At 30.5% G+C, this 21,433-nt stretch overlaps 2 protein-coding genes across 2 annotated transcripts; both read right to left on the bottom strand.

Annotated features, from left to right (window-relative positions):
* On the bottom strand, positions 4,387–10,266 carry LOC109350226 (phosphate transporter PHO1 homolog 1-like). Its single transcript, XM_019591408.1, has 14 exons — positions 9,710–10,266; positions 9,252–9,552; positions 8,541–8,982; positions 8,411–8,459; positions 8,097–8,168; positions 7,720–7,849; positions 7,122–7,242; positions 6,770–7,019; positions 6,562–6,666; positions 6,400–6,444; positions 6,142–6,294; positions 5,773–6,051; positions 5,332–5,468; positions 4,387–4,485 (listed from the first exon to the last, which is right to left on the bottom strand). The coding sequence occupies exons 1-14, from the start codon at positions 9,923–9,925 to the stop codon at positions 4,395–4,397; spliced, it is 2,391 nt and encodes a 796-aa protein (XP_019446953.1). The 5' UTR covers positions 9,926–10,266; the 3' UTR covers positions 4,387–4,394.
* LOC109350531 (B3 domain-containing protein At2g31420-like) lies at positions 18,730–19,587 on the bottom strand. Its single transcript, XM_019591763.1, has one exon. It carries the CDS (start codon positions 19,585–19,587, stop codon positions 18,730–18,732), a length of 858 nt encoding a protein of 285 aa, XP_019447308.1.

Here is a 21,433-nt window from a genome sequence, read left to right as displayed (position 1 = left end):
TCCTTTTATATTAATATTAAAAAATTAATAAAAAATATAAATATTTTATTTTTATTTATAACATTTATTAAAATAAAATATATGACTTTATGTTATATCATATTTTCCTTACATGTTTGATCCTCAATAATAATATTTTGATAAAAATTAAGTTAATTTATAATAAAAAAAATGTTATTTTATAAAAATATAATTTTAAATGAAAATTGGTTAATATAACAACATAATTTAAACTAGTGTGTACAGGCATGCACGAAGTGCCTGCCGGTCAATATTACATGATACTACGTATTCAATTTTTATATATTTTATTTTTAGAATTAGAATGTATTTGTTATAATTTTTATGTATTTAAGATAATGTTCAATTTAATGTGAAAAATATAGTTAATTAATGTGTTGGTGATGTTTATTTATGATTATATGATCTTTTTGTAAAAATTAAATAATGTGAATGATAAAATAGGAAATAGAAATTACACCATGGTGGAAGTTACACCATATTTTGCCTTTATATATAGTATAGATATAGATAAACAACAATAATCCTAACTTATTTTTAATTGGTCTTAGCAAATTTTATATATTTGATATAATTGATGTATTATATCATAGACAAGTTTATACCATTCAATCAGCCCCCATAAGCTCGGGTTTTCACATCTATCTTCTTATTTTTGGCACATATGATGTCTCATATATTGTGTTACTCTGTATTCATGAGCATTTGATTAGCCAAAAAAAATATATTTAAATTAAAGTTTAATTATTAAGTATTTTTCTGACCAATCACAATCTCATAATACATAAATAGCACAAAGTCACGACAATAGATATGTTCCACTATTCTTATGTCTAGCAGATCATGATGGTGCAATATATTAAGAGAGAGAAAGAGAGGGGCTATCTTGTTGAATGATTTTGGTTGGTGGAATGTGGGGCCTATTGGGTTTTGACTTTCAGTTTAACAGCTTAGGATGTTTAATTCTGTCTTTTATAATGTACCAAAAAAAACCTTAGGATGTTTAATTCTGTCTTTTCTAATGTACGAAAAAAAAGCTTAGGATGTTGACATATTTTTATTTTATTTTAGGTGCAAATTGTTTACAAAAATTCTTATAATACAAAATTTAGATGAAAAACGTCAAACATTTTAAATGTTAGAGAAAAAATATATATACACTTATAAGAGTTTTTTAATATGATTTATCATTTATATTCAATCAATATTATTTGAGCATAGGTCGTATTGGGACGAATTAAGGTTTATTCCTTATCGATTTTAAATGTTGGCTGGGTCAATTTTTGAACTCGGACCTAAACTCGAAACTAACTTGACCTTAAATATCAATTGATTTAGCCTTTAAACATGAACTTGACGTTAGACCCGACTAAATATAACGCATACTCATTTGAGATAAAATCTTCTTAATATTGTTTATTATTATGAGTATGCAATTTGACATATAAGATGATATATGTATATATATTATTAATCATGATGAAAAATAGATAATCAATGTTACTTTAGGCAAAAAATGTATCATTACTCTTTACACATTTCAATATGGACACATACAAACACGATGAGTGAGTGACCATGAGTCAGGTCGAGTAGGGTCATGTTTGGTCCCTTCTGGTCTTAAATATTGATCGAATCTAATTTTTGAACTCAAACTCGACCCTAAACCCGATGAGACCTGACTTTATTCGGGCAATCATAATCGGATAATACCGAATGAACGGTAAAAACTTGAAGTTATTGATCCGACAAGTTTGGCATCATAGTTTGAATGATTTTTCAAAAAAAAAAATGTATATATTGATAGTGTAAGAATTTTTACATTGCCAGTTCATCATACACTATTCATTTTCAATTATCATTAGCTTTTTAAATAAAGTAATCCAAATAAACGGTAGATAATATATTAACTGTATATACATATTTATACTAATAGTCCATAAATTTAATACTCAAATGAGAATTATTTCTTTTCCTCGTGTCCCAAGCTTCTCCAATGGCCATGGAAATTTTTTCTAGCCATATGTGTAATATGGTAGACAATCCTGTCTGATTTGACATGGAAATCTATATAAATGAGGCTAACTTTCCTGGTTGAACTTCTTCCATATATGAAACTCAAGCTCGATTTAAAACTTTATCGAAAACAAATATATACTACTTGAACAAACTTGTCATTGATCTAATGAGACATATGAGTTAGCCTCAACTTGAAAGTAAATGGTCCTCCCTTTTTCTTTATTATTATATTACAATACTTTCTTTACCACAAACCCCATAAACAGTATGTGATCCAATGAAATCCATGTGTGATATTTGATATAAACTAGAGAATCCCATAATAATAAATGAAATTAATTGGGTGAATTTTTATGATAAAATCTCATACCCATTAAGAAAATATAAAGTTGTACACATTAACAACTATCAAACTCTTGTAGGTAGAGTAAACAGCCAGGACCAAATGAAGGCCCTTATTTATCATAAGGAAATAAATAAAATTTATATGTGAAAATTTAAATCAATATAAGAATCCAAAGTAAAACATAAGGGGAAATGAGTATTTATTATTTATAAAAACAATCTTAAAAAAATTCTCATGGTGTTGGACCTAAACTGTGACCGGGGAGCCTCTAACCACCGGGGATTTCCATTATTACATGGGTAATAGGAAGAGTGAAGAGTCACAAGTGAGACACCACGTCTTGAACCAAAACCTTAAAGCATTAGTTTCATGGGTCTTTCCTCCTTGTAAACTCATTCACTCTTCCCCACTTATCCAATGTGAGACTTCAAACTTGAATAAACCCAACACATGGAAATTGTGAGAACATGTGATATATTTTCTTTTCTTGCAAGGCTACTATATTTTCTTTTATTTTTTGTTGCAGTTTTAATAGTCTCGAATGATCTCATACTTAATACACTGAAGTCAACCACTCAATTTAATTATACATCAATCATGATCATAGTACTAGATAACAAAATATTCAACAAAATCATATGTAATATCATAAGTAATAAGAGAGAAAAGATATATGACTAGATAATATAAGAGTTTTTATATCATTATTATATTATTCATAATTCATTTTTAATTATTATTTACTCTTAAATAAAAGTAATACAAATGAATGGTAAATGATGAACTGACTATATATAAATCTTCACAATTGAGGAAATCACCTATATTATTATTATTTTTTCTTGAATAGTTCTTAACTAAGATACTCTCTAATGCATTTACTACAACCAAAAGAAGAATTTAAGACATAAGGGAAAGAAAAGAAGATTGAAGTAGGGATGACAAAAAAATCCGACCAATGGATACCCGTGAAAATATCCGCAATGGATAACCGCAATAATAGCTTATGGGCGGGAGTGAATTTGTGATACCTGCCCCGCGGGTACTCGCAAATTTATATATTTAGTTTTTAGTTAAATTTTTATATATATTTATTATTATTTTAAGATTATATATCATATCCTTTATTATTATTTCATAATAAATTACACATATTTAACTATGATAATAAACTTATCATATAAATATCATATTATTCATGTTACAATTATTTTTACATATTAATTATTACAAATTATATAAATATATAGTTAAAATTAAAAACCTGCTGGGTACCCGTAAATACCCGCTACCCGCACGAGTACCCACAAATATTGCGGGTTTGAACACATGAAAGCACTACTCGCCCATGCCCGTTGCCATCCCTAGATAGGAGAATGATACCCAATGAATGTTAACATCTCCAATCCAAGGCGTGTCAATAGAAATGTTTTAGAAGCAACCATAGTACAAGTAAGGTTACGTGATTCATTTGGATAAATGGTTTACTCGGGTACGCGGTTCGTTCTGCAATATATAGTATGCTAAACGAGAGAATTATGTAACTACGGAAGCAACGTGACTAACATCATGGCCAAATGTACACTTGCAGTAGAGATTGAGGGCAATGAATCTTCACTAGTATAAGGAGCACCAATGGTGTTATTTTTGTCATTGATGTTGAAACTTGAGGCCCAAGAAATGAGGGGCATAATCATTTTTTCCTCTTGTCTTTGAATGAGGAAAACTCTTTCATTTCATTTCTATTTCTTGTTAATGAAAATTTTGTGTATACAATTGAGTATGTTTTATTACATTGTTACACGAAATCGTAAATGTGGTTACAATATTACAGTTTCTTCCATAATCACAATTGCAACCGCAACTATAATTTAAAACTATGTACTTCATGATCTTTTAAGTCCACTAAAAAAAGAATCACGTTAACCAAAGTTCATCAACTTGTATGAGAATAAGTTCTATGCTTCTTGAATTATTTATTTAGAAGCATCCCTTACATGAATCAGCATTAATCTTCTTCATCCACTTGATGGAAAGGAAGTGGTACTGTCTTGATAGCTCTAAACTTTCCAGCATTATTGAGGTGCTCATTCTCCAATCTGGACCAATAAAATCTTACTTATTAAATCATGCAACAAGACTTTACAAGATTTAATGTTAGGGAATGAAGTATCTCCTGGTATAAGGAGGAGATAAGTTATCTCCTCCTGCGACTGAAATCATGACATGTGTCATGTTTCATCATTTTCTATAAAAATAGTTTTAAAAATAAACAAAATAATACATATGTCACACATCTTACTGGTCAGAGGAGATAAATTATCTCCTAATATGAGGAGATACGTTATTCTCTTAATGTTATTAGTAGTTCAGATAAATTATGCCTTTTTTTTTGTATAACTCAAGATAAGTAACTAATTCTGTTCGGGGTATGTGGAACTAATTCTGTTCTGGGTATGTGGTTGCCTCTTGTAACATGTAGGGATGACAATGAAAACTGAACATTTGGGTATCACATCGAACTCAAGCTGAATTTAGTGGGGAAAACCTGATGTGATTGTGTTTGGATTTTATCCTAGTTCAATTTTTGGGTTCGGGTTGGGTACAATTGATACTCTTCCGGGGTTGTGGCTGCCCCTTGCAACATGTAGGGATGACAATGAAAATCGAATCTGTGGGTACCCTTCGAACCCAACCCGAATTTAACGGGAAAAACTCGATGTGATCGAGTTTGGGTTCGGATTTTACCCGAGCTCAATTTTCAGGTTTGGGTTTTGGATTTCGGATTTGGGGTTGGGTAAGCACAAACCCGACCCTACCTGCTCTGCTCTGTTGTCATTTCTACCGACAAGTGTTGCTCATAGGAATCAAATCATTAACATTTTGGTCCAATGTCTTTGTTGGTAAATAAATTATGCCTTTAATAGTTATAGAAGTGGATTTACCTGTAGAAATTCCATAGGCCTCTTCTAATAACTTCAACCACTGCTAAGAATAAGCTAGTTACTCGATAATCAACATTTTCGAAACTCGAATGAAGAACAGTTTGTAACCAAGCAAGCCTCAGAATAAGGTTTAATCCCTGCATAAATTACCATAGTTTTTCATGATCAAGATAATCATTAAGATAAAAAGGTTCATATTTTTAATAAAATCTAGAAATAAGTCATAATTTGCTTCTATAATGTTTGCTTAATATTGCATACAATCTAATTTTCTGCTCTTATCTTATGTGATGCATATTAGGAATCTCACTTTTAAGTTGTATAATGTCTGCTTAGTATGATAGGACATTTTAGCATTGTTCGATCCTTGTAGCCGACCCCACATAGTGAGATAAAGGCTTGGTTATTGTTGTTATATACTAGCAGCTATAGTATAGTTACCATGGAGAAGTAGTAGATTGTTTTTCCGCGAAGCATTAATTCGTCCCGAAGCCAAGGGTTCTTGGAATTCATTTGTAGCAAACCCCAATCCTTCACAAAATCCCAATACAGTTGGTAAACAGTTGCTGCAATTGACATGATCACAACAACACATAGCCATCCAAAACTCCCATCTTTCTCATAAGCCATTCTAGCTCCGGCTGCTAAAATCGCTGACACGTATTTGCCTAGATTGAATAGGTGGCCCGTGTCCCCTTCATCGAACCATCGCCTCGCACACTAGACACGAGTTTAAAGGAATCATTAGTTCACTCCATTTCTAAATCATCACATTTGAGAACATGCTTAATGAGAGGGAAAAAACTTTACTTGCAATGTTCTCCAATAATAGGGTAGAAATGACACAGCATAAGCAAGATCTCTGTAATGCTTTGTTCTCATGCAGTATCCATAGTCTTGAGTTTTGTAGCTACTAGTTATATAGTAACAAATCACGTATTCGATGTTCCGAAGCATTGGTACCTATACATAAATGAAGTGATAAGTAACATTAATGTTGAACTTTGCTTATAAGTTATAAGGTACATTCCTTTATTTTTCAAAACAATTTCTCATATAAGACAATACCTGGCTGCAAAGTTGATCAGCCATAAAAAAGTCCAGCATGACAACCTATGGAGACGAGAATCCGGTAAGAATTATGGTCACAACATTAAGTGTATACCCTGCATTTTTGTGTCTGATGACACAATTAAAAGGCATTATGATGCTCTTCGGAAAACATTGTACCTTGTAAAGGGGTGACAAAATTATGTTCCTCATCACACGGAGAAAACGATAACGGCTTGATCGGTATATAGTGTTGAAGGGACACACAAGTATTAGTAAGAAGGCCTGAAAATGTAGTCAAGTAAGTATTAGACAATAGACAAGTACAAAAAAACAGAAAATTTTATGAAGTGAAAGTTAACTGCAATGTACAAAATCAACAACTTACCAGAAAAAGTAGGCCAGGAATGGCTTGAACTTGGGCATAAGAATACCCTTTAGTTAGTAGAGTTAAATGACCGAACATAACCCCGACCACGGCAGCCATCGCCGTTGCACAAATTAAGAATACATCTCTGTACTTTAGTTCCTTGGTTAAGGCCAATTCAAAAATGAAGCTGTAGTTTATACGAGTCTTTCGCCACGCAAAAATGTTGCAGCCATATAGGAATAGATGTAAAAATATAAGGCTGAACATGCTGCAAAAACAAAAGAACAACTAATGACTTATTTTCTGCTCTAATGCTATACTTATATCAAACAGGAATGTAATATGCTGCTAAGAAAGCATGTTATCTTACCTAAGCACAGGGTAAACAGTTTCCATGTAGACCGATTTTCGTTGTCGTTTGTAGAGTCCAGTTACATGAGCCATTATAACATATCCAGCCAAAAGTGCCAAAAAGCATCCAGAAAATACTCCTGAATTCATTTTGCAGATTCAGTTAATTTTACAAGTAACATGCTTTGCAATGTGTACTATTGCTCCTAAATCTTATGGAACTTTTGCATAAAAGATGGTGTTGATGAAACACAATTAGGTAGCATTTAGCGCGTAGGACGAAATCGGATGTTTTTTCACTTTGGTTCCACTTCGTATAATATTCGATATTCCATAAAGTATACCATAACCTCGTGTCATGGTTTCTGATTAGTTAAGACATGTCATGACTCAGTGTCGGTCCTGATATTTTGTAGGTCCGGTACAAACATAAAATAGAACTCATATTTTCTTTCGTTATGGATTACAGTTACGGACCCTTTAAGCCGGTTGATTTGATTCTTTTGAGACCCTAATGGTTTAAAGGGTCCAAAAAAAGCTTAAAGCTCTCCACCAAAATGATTGAAAAACAAAAGATGGAATAGAAAATTTGGAGTATAAGGCTTAAATTTGCTCACCAATGAAGAAAGTTACAGCATGTGATTCTTTACGCTGACTTGGCTTAAGGTATATCATAGCCTTTCTATGATCATGTTGCGCAAATTTTTTGACAAATAGTTCCTCAATTTCTTCAGTTAATTTCATCACCTGCCATTAAGACTTTGATTAGTCCGAGTTTCTTATCTAACCAATTTTGCATCAAAATCGGATCAATTCGATCCGTTTAAGCCTAAAATATGTGAATCGGATAGTCGGACCGGTTGGACCGACCAAGTTGATCAAAAAATATTTTTTAAAAAACAATCAAAACAAATTTTTCATCAAAGAATTGCATGGTGAGAATAAGATACTTTTGTTGACAGTTTTTTGTTTGTGTCAAGTTGTAGTTATTTACCTTGTCTGAGGTGTTGAAATATGAACTCTCAACTACTTTTAGATATATTGGAAGAATATGTTTCTCAGTGATCTGAAAGAGAAGAAAATATATCTGTTAGTATTGGAATTCGAGAACAAGCAAAGAAATGAACTTCGTTGATTGAATTAATTTGTGAATTATTGAACGAGTTCGCAAATGAAAAAGGCTAACGAACTAATAACTAACTAACTAGAAAGTAAAGCGGATAATAGAACTAACTAAAAATATCCGTTAACAGTTAGTACTCCTCCTCCGATCCTCGCATAAAACTTGAAGTATCTAAGACTCTTTACCTTGTCGAACTTTTTCAGAATCTTTATAAATGCAAGCAGGTTCAAGTTCCTGAAATGAGGAAAGTATAATATTTTCAAGTTTACTATTACACAAATATAGACATATATGCCAAAGAAAATTGGTATGTACCTATAGACTTTGAGATATCCTAGGCCCTTATATAGCTCAACAAAACCTCCTTTGATAATCTTTTCTGCATGGTGTAGTTTTGCTTTATTAAGATGAAGTTTACCACTTTCTGGACCACATTTTCTTGAAGATTGGTTGAGCAAATCTTCCTTGACAAGGTAACTAATTGCCGAGAAAGCTCGAGACAGCGTTGTCAAAGGAATGTTTATCCTTACATTCTTCCCTTGGTAATTGACGATACGGCAAGATGGCGTCCTCAAGTTCCAATCTTCTCCTTTCGTCTGCATCGATTTTATGGTTTCGTCTGGTCGAGGGGAATCGGAAAAGGGTACTTCATTTTGCTCCAAATTGTCTGTGCAATTGTCCTGCATTTCTTCCTTCATTTCTCTGCTCCTAACTGAGTCCTCTTCGGTTTGAAGTATTCTCCTAACAGAGTCCTCCTCTGTTCCAAGTTTAGAAATATATTACATACACATGATTATTCATCACCGTGGTCTTAATTTGCGATTATAGTTACATTGCATTCACCGTAATTATGAAAAAGAACATGACTGATGCAGCCACAACTGCAGGCATGAGACAGTTGTGGAGACTAACAAAACTACCATATTACGGGTCGAAAATTCTAATGTTTATACTTTCTAATGCATAATTTCCTATAGAGCACTTGTTAATATGACCCCTCATAAAGGTAGTTGAAAAGTTACTTACCACTTGAGAATGTGAATGATATAGATTGATTCTCTTTGGTGTCATTGAAAGAATTCCCTCTACCGTGCTTCTCCATGAATGCAAATTTGAGTTCATGAAGAATATCCATTTGTTTTTTCAAGGACTCTCCTCTCTCCGTAAACTCGTTCTCCTTTGTCCTATAAAACTTATTAACCTTATTGAGTTGCTGATCCAAACATGCAAAAAGTTCCTTAGTAACATCATTGTCACCAAATTGATCTAGCACCTCAGTCTCATACATGTCTTCTTTACTTGTTGCAGAAGCAAGCTTCCTATGGATCTGTAAAAGAACAAAAAACAACGATCATGTGTCACTTGTGTTTAAAGATACCGATCTGGTCGTGACTCAGCCAGCAATATATATATATGTTCGGTGCCATATTTAATTGTTGCAAGCCATTTACAATATTTATGTGAATGAAAGGAAAGATATTTACTTGAATTGGTCTATGCTCTCTATGTTGTTGATGGCCAAATAAAAAGCACTTTTTTAATGAAGAAAAAGCACTTTGGCTTTTGTTGGAAATGTTGTTTGCATTATTAGGAACATGGATTAATCTTTTCAGATCTTTCTTAAGTTGCCAATAATCTACAAAAGCTTCTTTCCATTCTGGAATCAATTGCCCTTCAAACTGCTTAGAAAACTTCACCATTTTCTCTTATCTTTGTATCAAATTATGAATATTTGGTATGTGTGTGAATGTTCAATGGAAAAACAATGTTAATTTGCACTATATATTGGGTTGGAAAAGGAAAAAAAGATTTGGTTTATATGCTGGAACTGATTCTGTGAAGCACATTCTGTAATATCCTTAGATGATAAGATCCTATGCTTCTCCACTGGGGGGACTTGGAAGGTATGGTGGCGGCTAGTTTTTTCGCCGGAAAGTGATCGAACCGCCACCGGATATAATCAATTCATGGCTGAAAGTGTAGAAATTTAAAGTATATAGGAGTGGAGACAAATTCTACAATTCAATATGCATGCAGAGGGTGGCCAAGGTATATCATGCATACTGGTTACTGTCTACAATACTCATTTATATAGTACTCATTACCTTTTTACATTACGGGTAATTATCCATTTCACTCCCTCGTGTTTTTCGACCTTCCTTTAAAACTTGAAAAACACAAAATGGTTCAAAAAATTTGAAACATGGGTCAAATTAGTCTCTACCAAGTGTTTAAAATACTTTAAAAATGACTAATTTGACCCACATTTGAAATTTTTGGGATCATTTTGAATTTTTCAAGTTGGTAGAGACCAAATTGGTAAGGTCAAAAAACATGAGGGACTAAATTGAAATAAGTACATGTATAACTAAATTTGGTACGTAAACTAAATGAAAAAACATGTAAGTATGATACTAGATAGAAAGAGTATGAACTATTTGTATTATGGATTGGAGTTGGATAGGACTATAGGAGTAGCAAATCTTTTCCGACTAAATTTTTAACTTAATTATATTCTTAGAACTCGAAGTTTCGACTAGACTAGAACAACCTTATCTTACCATTAAGTTTATAGATTGTCGAGCTTGAAAGAAATATATATTTTTAAGAAAACGTTTGGACATTTTAACTTGTAAGTGATAATCATATATAAGCTTAGATTTATCAACTCAGTTACATGGCATTTTCAAGGAGTTAAATAAAAATTTAGGCAATATTTTTTCAAGCAAAATAATTTTAAGAAAAAGGGTATTAATAAATATTCTATTCTCTTGTGGTAGATTATAAATTGGGTAGTGTCCAATGAGTTTATTCATGCGTTTATGATTTGAACTAGGGGTGAATAGGACTCGGTCGTATTCATTCATCCGGTTTGGCTCAATCATGATTGAGTTCAAATAGGACCGGGTTTCATCGGGTTTAAGACTAAGTTTGGACTCAAAAATTAGACCCGAACAATATTTAGGGTAGGGAAAAAGCATGACTCATCTCATGGTTACTCACTTATCATGTTTGTATGTCTTTCTATTTAATTGTGTATAGAAGAATGAGATCTATTTGTACGAAAGTATCACTGGTCCTATATTTTTTTATTATATATATGATTAACAACATGTATACAAATATCATTTAATATATCAAATTATATATACATAATAATAAGTAAAATATTGAAAACAATTTATCTAAATGAGGTAACATTATATTTAATCGGATTAGCTTCAAGTCTAGGGTCAAGTTCAAATTCAAAAAAATAACCCTATCAACATGTAGAATCGAGTCTAGATTCAAAAAATAACTCTATCAACATGTAGGATCGAATAAGACAAATCTTACCCGAACCAACGAAGCTCATGCTCACCAATAATTTGAGCAAAGTAAAACTTATCCACTAAACGGTTTGCAAAAGTATCCTCTAATTAGACTATTCTTATTCCCGCTAATTGAGGATAACTAGAAAGTTTCAAGTCATCCTCCACTTTCATTTACTAACTTTTTTATTAAAATAAATTTTTAACCCCCACAAAATATATGTAATTTTTCTTTTGATACTCTATTTTTTTTGGTTAGTTTTTAGTCCTTACTTTAATTTATTACTTTTTTGTACTAACGAGTGTATCATCCCATCTTTTTAGGTAATGAATTAATCCATTGAATAAAAATCTATTGTACTCGTTGGTGTCCTCAAAGGTGTACCAAACCAATCAAAATATGTTACTTAATTGGAATTTTTTTTATAAAAAAACATAAGTTAATATTTTATATTATTTTGGGAAATGCTATTAGTTAGGAATACGAGGACATGGTCTTTTTGGGACAGATGATCCTTATCCCTAATCTCTTTTAGAATTCGTGGTTGTTCTTTCCAACCACTGTCGCTCGCATGAATTAAACCATCAACCTTGGGGGATCTAGTAAGACATTACGCTACTAGACTAATACGTTTGGTTAATTAGTTTATTACTTCGACTATTTATTTTAGTTCCCCTCTTTGATGTGTCAATACCACGATGGATCATATAACCAATTAACATAATATGTGTCGTATATTTGATTACTAGAAACTAAAATAAAAATTTTGTAATATAAAAGAATCAGAACTCAACAAAATAAAATAGGGAATAAAACCAAAGTTCACCATATTTAATTTTTTATTTATTAAACAAGCAACTTTTTACTTATGTTTAATTTTATTATTTTCTTTTGTTTTCTATATAAGGTCGAGTCTATTAAAGATATATTTTAATATATGCCTAACATATTACACTCTTTTAAGATACTCATTGTTATTGAGTAAGTTTTAAATTTTGTGTAAGATCAATTAAAAATCAAAAGTAGATCCAGGTAATTTAATGAGTCTTGTATAAAATATATAGGTGTTTGTGGTCGGTTTATATCAACTTTTAAACAAAATAAAATTATTTCATTTAAGCACATAATTAATTTGTTTAAAACTTTATATTAAGACATAATCTAATCCAATCTAAATATATATGGTTTGGACAGGTTTTTGTTATATTAAGATTAGAACTCTACATATTTACTTCAAAAATTATAAACACTATTAAAATATTAACTTTAGTACACTTTAAAGTGGCAAGTTTACATACATTTACATTAATAATGTCACAATATTATTTACATATGTTAAAAAGATATAATGTCACTAATCCATAACTTTGTTCATACCAACATGTTAATTTAAACAAAAAAAACAACTATGGTATAAACTTAAAAATTACTATATCAAATATCACATAGTTAATGTCATGAGAGTAATACCAAGATGTTCTCATTACAAAAAGAAACAATTGGATATAGTGGTTATTGACATTATTTTCTTTCTTTATTGTGTTATTCTTGTATATTAGAAGAAAATAAATATAACAATATAGTTATATTTATCAAAAGAAATATCATATCTGCAGTGTTAATTTTTTTACCTTCGTGAGGAAATATTAGCTAGCAAGCACATGTTTGTAGACATATCAAATGAATATTATTGAATTTGTTATATGACTAATTAATTGTTCAATTTACATTCTAGCTTATTTTAAAACATTATCAAATTTAAGTTTTAAATACTTAAAAACACAATTTTGTGCATATTCCCAATAAGGCAAACTAATGTGATTGGATCGGTCTGATTCCTAGAGTTGGATTTAAAAACCAAACAAAATCGATTATTTAAAAAATAATAATCTAACACAATCCAATCACATTCAGTTCTATGGTTTAATTTTGAAATATTGTGGATTTTGAATACCCATAATAAAACATCATTTAATAATAGAGAATGTATTAAAGAGATCATGTTTCCACTTGTGAAAATGTTGACAAGTAATCACACAACAAATATGTGTGCAATCTATTAAAGAATAGAATAAATGGTGCACCTTTTTTTGTCATGCCAAGAATATAAGAGTGGAAATTGTAAAATGAAATGTGTTGTAAAATTGTGTCCAACACCTTTTTGATACTTTAATCAAATAATTCTGTTAAACGAATATGGTATTGCCAAGACACGCATAGCATAATTCCTCCATATTCCATATGAAATCGTACATAAGTGTAAAGATTTATACACAATCAGTACGTCATTTTATTACTTATATTTAAAAGTCAATAATATTAAATATGAATAAGGTCCATGATACATCGACAATATTAAAAATTATTATAGTGTCAGTATATACATATTTTCCTCTATAAATATATCTATGGTTCCTAATATAACTCCACCACTTCATTGGCAACTTGTAAATATGATTTTATCCTATCATAATAATACAAAAGATTAACCACAAAATCAAAATTTGTGCTCTTACTTTCACTCTTCCATGGACAAACAATGGGTGCAATCTTTTAACATTGGGTAAGACATGGGTTCTATATGTTTTCATATATAAATTTTATTTTCTAGTAAATAAAGAAGATAGTTTATGCATTGACCATTGGCCGTGTAAAAAAATTACATTATTAATACATTTATTATTCATATGTTAATCATGATTGACTTATTCAATAGAAGTACTGTACATGAATGTTGGACGATACTGTAAAAAAAAAGGTTTTACATTAACTATATATATATTTTACTTATTATTAAAATGTTTATCCCTAATTTTTATTTCATTTAGGAAGATAGTCAAATATTTGATTTGATCAATATTTATTTTTACATTAAAGTTGATTTTTTTCCTAATATTTAGGATAATGAGACAATGAGGTTGTGTGCTATGTACAATAGGAAATCAATATTACATAATTCTATTATTAAAGAATAAAATAATTTGAAAGTATGCACATGAGATATATATTTATTTTCTTATTTTCTATGTACCCGCAAACATAGTTGTGCCCCTCCTATTCCAATTTTCTGTGCTCATCATTGCACAATCATCAATTTGACAGAACCATCATTGCATAGTGTTCCGTAGTCAATGTTATAAAACTTGGCTCAAACTGATTGGTCCGACTGGTTCAACCATGAACCGGATATTTGATCGGTCTGAGCCTCTTATCTAACTGGTTTACATCAAATCGGGTTGATTTGGTCAGTTTAAGTCTAAAACTAGTGATTCAGGTGGTTGGACCGGTTGAGCCAATCAAAAAATATATTTAAAAAAAAAAACAACCAAATTGATATCGTTTTCCGGTGAAAACAAATACTTCTAACTTATTTGTAGTTATGTTTGTCATTTGTTAGTTTACATTATAACAAAATCTTCATTGTGTAATTAAATTTTAAACTTATTGTATGTTTTTGTTGTAGTTAAAACATAATTCATATGTTGTTTGATGATGTTATCAAATTGTGTCATTTTATACTAGTAAAATGTTCTTTTTATGTTGTTTAATTATGCATGGTAATGTTTTTAAATTTTGAGTATACCATTATTAAATATTGTTACGTACTATTATGAATTTTTTAGAATTTTTAATACAAATTGAGTTAACTGGTATAACCATTGATCTAATGGTTGAACCAGTGACTCATTGAGTCAGTACCCTGAACGAGTCATTCACCAGTTCGAGTTTAATAACACTGGTCATTACAGTAGATTTAGTAGAGCATATCTGATTGCAAACAATATTTTTATTCTTATTTGTGTCATATATATTATTTTATAATTTTTTTACAATTTCCCACGAAATAAGAATAACATCTAATTTTTTACTACAATGACAAATATCATTGTTATTATTATTTGAGACTCACAATCTATCTTATTCTTTATCAAACATCTACATTTTTTCCTTCTCTCCTTATTCTTTCTTCTCTCTTTGTTCTTATCTAAGAATATTCTTAAATGAGAACATAGTATAATGTTCTTATTTTCATAAGGAGAAAGACTTGTGTGGAGACAAAATCATATAGAGACAATCAATAAGATTCTAACAACACATTAATATTTTAATTCTAATTAAATTTAATCTTAAATGATATCATCAAAAATCATAAAATACATTTATCTCCAAATATGACGTGTTACATGCGTCTCCATACAATTTTCTCTTTTCATAAAAATTACTTAAGAACAACCATTTGAGATACTCTTATCACTATGTGATTGATTGTTGGTGCTAGAATCCACCAATTAGTGCTTCACACATGTTAAGCCAAGGGACAATCGCTCACGGTCTGTATACATGTCCGCTATCATGTGTCAATCCTTGTTGCCTACTGATTTGGTTTGGTTCTATCTCACCGGTTTCATTGTATATACTCGAAGTTCACAATCACTTACACAAGGTTGTTAGTTTATAATAATTATTACAAAAATGACTTTGTCATCTTCTTTTTTTAAGTAATTTATTTACATAATGTTCATGTAAATTATGACCAATACCAGGTATATAAGTAGTGATTTCAAATCCAGAGGTTAAGCATACTCTGACAACTTTACGTAAGGCAGAATTTGGTTTTTTGGGGTGATGGTGGAAAAGTTGATAGATAAGTCATCCTCACTGCCACTCTACAGAACCGTACATGAGATTTTCACTTCATACGACTCCTTGTTCAATTCTTTCGAAGTCATTAGATCATTTTCCTCATTCGAGAATCTCCCCCTTCTTCCACTCTGTAACACCCGAGTTCTGACATGCCAGCCCATGAACATACTGAGTACGCCACTATTAAGCTTAAATACTCTGTGCAGTAATTTATTATCCTCCCAAGGGAGCCTTCCACGACTCGAACCCGTGACCTCAGGGATAAATAGGCACTATACCACTGAGTCAAGTCACTATACTAGCTTAATGGTAGCGACTCAGTGGTATAGTGACTATTTATCCCTGAGGTCATAGGTTCGAGTCGCAGAAGGCTCCCCTGGAGGGGAATAAAATATTGCAAGAGATATTTAAGCTTAAGAGGTGATACACTCAAAGTATTCATGAACCTGAGAGGTCGCATGTCAGAACTGTGGTGTTACACACTCCGCCCCGTAGAGTAATTAGGATTAACTCAGTCAAGTTTTCATGTTCCAATTGAACACTTTCCTTTTTTTTTATTCTCAAAGCAAAGGAAAAGATTATTCTTTTGTGATTAAAACAAAATTAATTTTCAAAACTCTTTTAAAACATACAAAGCCTGATAGAGATGCACCTGAGTTCAACTACAAAAAATGGTGAATAATTGTGCAAATGCATTTTTAAAAGATTAATAAATGATATTATATTTAAAGAATAAAATATATACCAACAATATAAGAGTTTTATATACTATCAATTTATTATTCATCATTTATTTTCAATCATTGTTGACTCGTCGACTCTTAGAAACAGTAATACAAACTTGGAGTGATAGAATAGAGATTAAAGAAATGTTTCAAATTCCTTGTTTCCAAATAAAAGAAAGTGTTGGAAACAAAAACAACTTACAACAATGATACTGATCCACCCACCACCACCACCATCAACGGCGTCGCCACTTCCGATCTAAACCCACAACCACTATTTCCAACCCCATCCGAAGAACTTCGAGTGCCAATATAGGAACCTCTGCATGCATTGGATCCACAATCACTTCTCATCGTTCGATTTATCAAGGAGATTGGGGCTTTGAAACTTTCTTGATCTTGTTGCCGTTGATGGTAAACTTTCATTGTTTCTTGATTTTGGAATTTCAATAGCTACTCTTCGATTTTTGTTGTATTTGTTTCGATTGAACAATTTTCACTTGATTGCATTTAATGGTATAATGTGTAGAGAATTTAATTACATGTAAAACATGAACACTATACTTATGAGACAATAAGGAATATTTGTTGTTCAATGATAATGATATTGTATCCTCATTTACCATATCCAAATTTTTACTTTATTTATCATGATTATTGTTAAAATAGTAGGAGCCATGCACGAATGAAAAAGAAAAACTTGAAAAAGAAAAACTTGAAAAAGAAAGAACGAGGAATATTATTGAATTGAATGAATGATAGTTTACAATGAAAGTAAACTATATATATATTGAAACAAAACTTCACTAACTAAAACTAACTATAACTAGCCGAATACAATATCAACCCAGATACTAAAATATAGTTGAAAATATATTTCAACAACTAAATTCTCCACATGTACCTTGCTAAATTCTCTGTACAAACAAAGTTAACACGAACTTAATAGAGTGAATTACTACAATGTTTTTCTATGGATCTAAATCTAACAGTATAAGGAAGAATATATGTCAAAGTTAATTTACTTGGGTGACTTGGTGCTACTTGTGCAGTATTGCAGTGCAAATGCTGATGTACACTGGATTTGAAGTATGCTTTATTTATGACCAGGTCTCATTATCTTGCTGTGATTGCAGGTAAGTATTGATATCATACTTCAAAGTGATATAGATTATGTGATATCTGAGAACTCGGTTTGAATTTAGTATTTTATTTACTCCTTTCTCTTATAAGTTAAAAGATTATTTGGATTGATTATTATATATCACTAGGTAGTATTGATTTTTTCAGCTAAGTCAATCTTTCTGCTTAAGTGTTTCCATATCTCAATTCTAAATTTTCTCAAAGTTATAAACTTCCTACTAGGTGGAACCCATTGATATATTTTCTTAGCTTCCTTAGTTGAAAAAATGAGTATTGAGTTGTCTTTTGGGTAGTCAAAGTACATGATTTGTGGTAAAAATAAATAGGTTTGCTATCAAAATTATATTTTGAATTTATTTCTTAACTATATAAATTATACCAACAAGACATATGAATATGTTTCTCAAGTGTGGTATGAGGAGTCCAAACCATATTTTGAGTATGGAAAATATTTGTTGGTAGATACAGACTCACATTAGTGATCTTTACCCTCTTAACCCTATAATCTATGGAAAAAAATAAAATTGAATCTACAAATTTTATTGTTTCAAAGAAAAGGATTAAAAAAATATAAAAAAGATTAACAAGAATGCATCATCATCATGCTGATGTCATATCTAATAATCAACATCTTCGTGCCCAGAAGAGGAATACTCTAAATGTTGAGAGCATGCTAAACATTAAACATGATTCAATAGCAAATATAGTTTGCCATCAACTCTGAAGGACCATATGTCGAGTTGTTGATTTATTTGAAACTCGTTATCATTCACTATATTATGCCAATTTGTCACTAGATTGTAGATCACTCCCTTCATATCATCATCCTCTGGGTTCTTCTTCATCTCCCATTTCTTGAACGTAATTTTGTATTCTCTAAGATACGGATCAACCACAGTTATTTCCATGCCAACAAGCCCTCTTCTTGAGTCCTCTTTTCTTTCGTTTAATTTTTCATGCTCGTCTTCAGTAAGAAACTCACATTCAATCTTACTTTTTGGCATGGAAAGACGATTATTATTTTTCGACAAATCTGACGAGCAAAGCTTCTTGTGCATCAGAAATTTGACATCACTTCCATTTAGCTCTCTAATCCGCTCCATGAATATATCAGGCAACTGCGGTGGTTGTGGTGGTGGTGGTGGTGGTGGTGGTGGCGATGGCGATGGTGATGGCGATGGCGATGGTGATGGCGATGGCAATGGCGATGGTGGCGCAATAGGTGCAATTGGGAGAGTCATTGTTCTCGACTTCTTATTCCTTTCTTCGCAAGTCTCTTCTTCAGAAATTTGTTGAGTTTGATATCTGCAACTCCTTTTTCTGGTTGTAGGTTTTGGAACCAAACATGTTTGATCAATCTCCATATTGGAAAAGGATTGAAGTTGTGACAATTGTTCTTGAGTGTAAAAGTGAGGAGCTAGAATGGAAACAATAACATTCAAGTGATTTAGCTTTATAGGTACCGAAGAAATACTCTCACATAACCCATCTTTCATTTTTGCTAACAAATCCTTAATCTCTTTCATTCGTTCACTCATCTTCAGAATTATGGAACTAACAACTCTTACTTCAGAATTATGTGACAAGTCAAGAAGAACTGGTTACTATATATAGGTTGTAAATTAGATTAGATTTGATTAGATGTGAAGTAAATAGATTCAATTTGATTTGATTGTTAAATAGATAAAATATGGATATTTAAAATTTTCAAGTAAGATAACATGATTCTTTTTTATGGTAGATTTAATTTAGTAAATAATTTAAAATCTATCAACGTTGGGAAGATAATTTAATAAGATAAATAATGATATAATTTTTTTGGGTAGAAGTCAAATTATATTTCAACGTTTTAATGCATTATTCTTTTTGGAGAGCAGATTAAAAATTAAATTAATATAATGATAATGTACTTCAATTTACAATTTTACATTGGTTAGTTTTTGTTACATCTTAATTAGTTTCTATGAAGCTCAAATATAGAAGCGGAAGCTACTTACAATACTAGTAAGATTAATTCACATGATTGATTCAATAATATATGTGATATAAATATTTTTATACAATTTTTTATGCGTTTTTCAAATATTAAGATAATAAAAATATTATCATAAAAGAGAAAGAAGATAGTTTAGTTATTTAGTTATGTAAGATTATGTAGATTAGGGTCATATATGGAGAAAGTTGTTTTTGAAGATATATCCACTCTTCCAATAAATGGAGTTACATTTATTATGATAAAAAGTGATAAAGACGCAGTAGTAGAATTTAAGAAATCTATTTAACATGAATATTTAAAGATTAACTTTAAAAATGGAGTTAAGTGAGATATTTTAAGGATTAACTTCTTTCAGAAAAGAAATCTTTATGAATTATGCTATGAAATTAAATTTGAAAGGAAATTTTCAAATGATATTTGGTTGTTTAAGGATTAACTTGTTCCAAAAAATAATCCCACAAATGAAACTACAATTTATTGGAACGAAATAAAATTTTGAGTGAATAAATTAAATCTTTTATTCTCTAATTATGTAACAAATAGGTTTCATAAAAAAAATTAACATGAATGTTGTCCTCTACAAGTTGACATTAATCCGTTGATACGATTTTATTGTTAAATAGATTTCATAAAAAATATAGATATTTAAAATTTTCAAGTAAGATAGGATGATATTTTGTTAAGTAAACTTAATTTAATAAATAATTTATAATTTTGTCAATTTTGTAAAGATAATTTAACAAGATAAATAATAATATAAAAAATTCAGGTAGATATCAGGATACATTTCACTTTTGGTTGCATAATCACTCGTTTGGGTTATTTTCTGATCTTTTTTCACTTTAAAAAGGACCATTGTTTTAAAAAAATTATATCAATCAATATCTGATTCCAACTTATTAGTAGGGGTATAGGAGATGAAAAATAAGATATAATAAATAAGTTATTATTTTAACATTATTACGAAAAAATTATTTAGTAAAAACTATTTAATCTAACATAACATTACATCATACATATCACTGTTTAACAACAAATATCACTGTTAAAAAAATAACAATTGCATTTACAAATTAACATAATATTACAATTATAAACTAATAATATAACACTACACTTATAATTATAGTGTTATATATAACACAGGTATATATATATAAATATATATATATATACAAGTCACATACACTTATATAAGTGTATATATATACACTTTTATTTGCTTATATATATATATATATAAATAAGACACATACAAGTGAAAACCATTATCAATTCCATCCTATTCCACGAGGAATGAGGAAGATGTAGCTGATGCGCTGTCTTGGGTAAGTTCCTTCTTAAATTCATACTCATGTTAAATTGTTACTCATTGTTGTTGTTGTTTT

The sequence above is a fragment of the Lupinus angustifolius genome, chromosome LG06 (genome assembly GCF_001865875.1).
Source record: "Lupinus angustifolius cultivar Tanjil chromosome LG06, LupAngTanjil_v1.0, whole genome shotgun sequence".
Taxonomy (NCBI): Eukaryota; Viridiplantae; Streptophyta; class Magnoliopsida; order Fabales; family Fabaceae; genus Lupinus; species Lupinus angustifolius.
The sequence above is the reverse complement of the archived record's forward strand: the minus strand, read 5'-3'. Positions and strand labels throughout refer to the sequence as shown.

Coding starts and splice junctions, on each gene's coding strand:
- LOC109350226 (XM_019591408.1), bottom strand. CDS start 9,925: ATGGTGAAGTTTTCTAAGCAGTTTGAAGGGCAATTGATTCCAGAATGG. Junction 8,460..8,540: donor GGATATCTCAAAGTCTATAG/GTACATACCAAT, acceptor TCCTCATTTCAG/GAACTTGAACCTGCTTGCAT. Junction 7,020..7,121: donor ACTGTTTACCCTGTGCTTAG/GTAAGATAACAT, acceptor TTGTTTTTGCAG/CATGTTCAGCCTTATATTTT.
- LOC109350531 (XM_019591763.1), bottom strand. CDS start 19,587: ATGAGTGAACGAATGAAAGAGATTAAGGATTTGTTAGCAAAAATGAAA.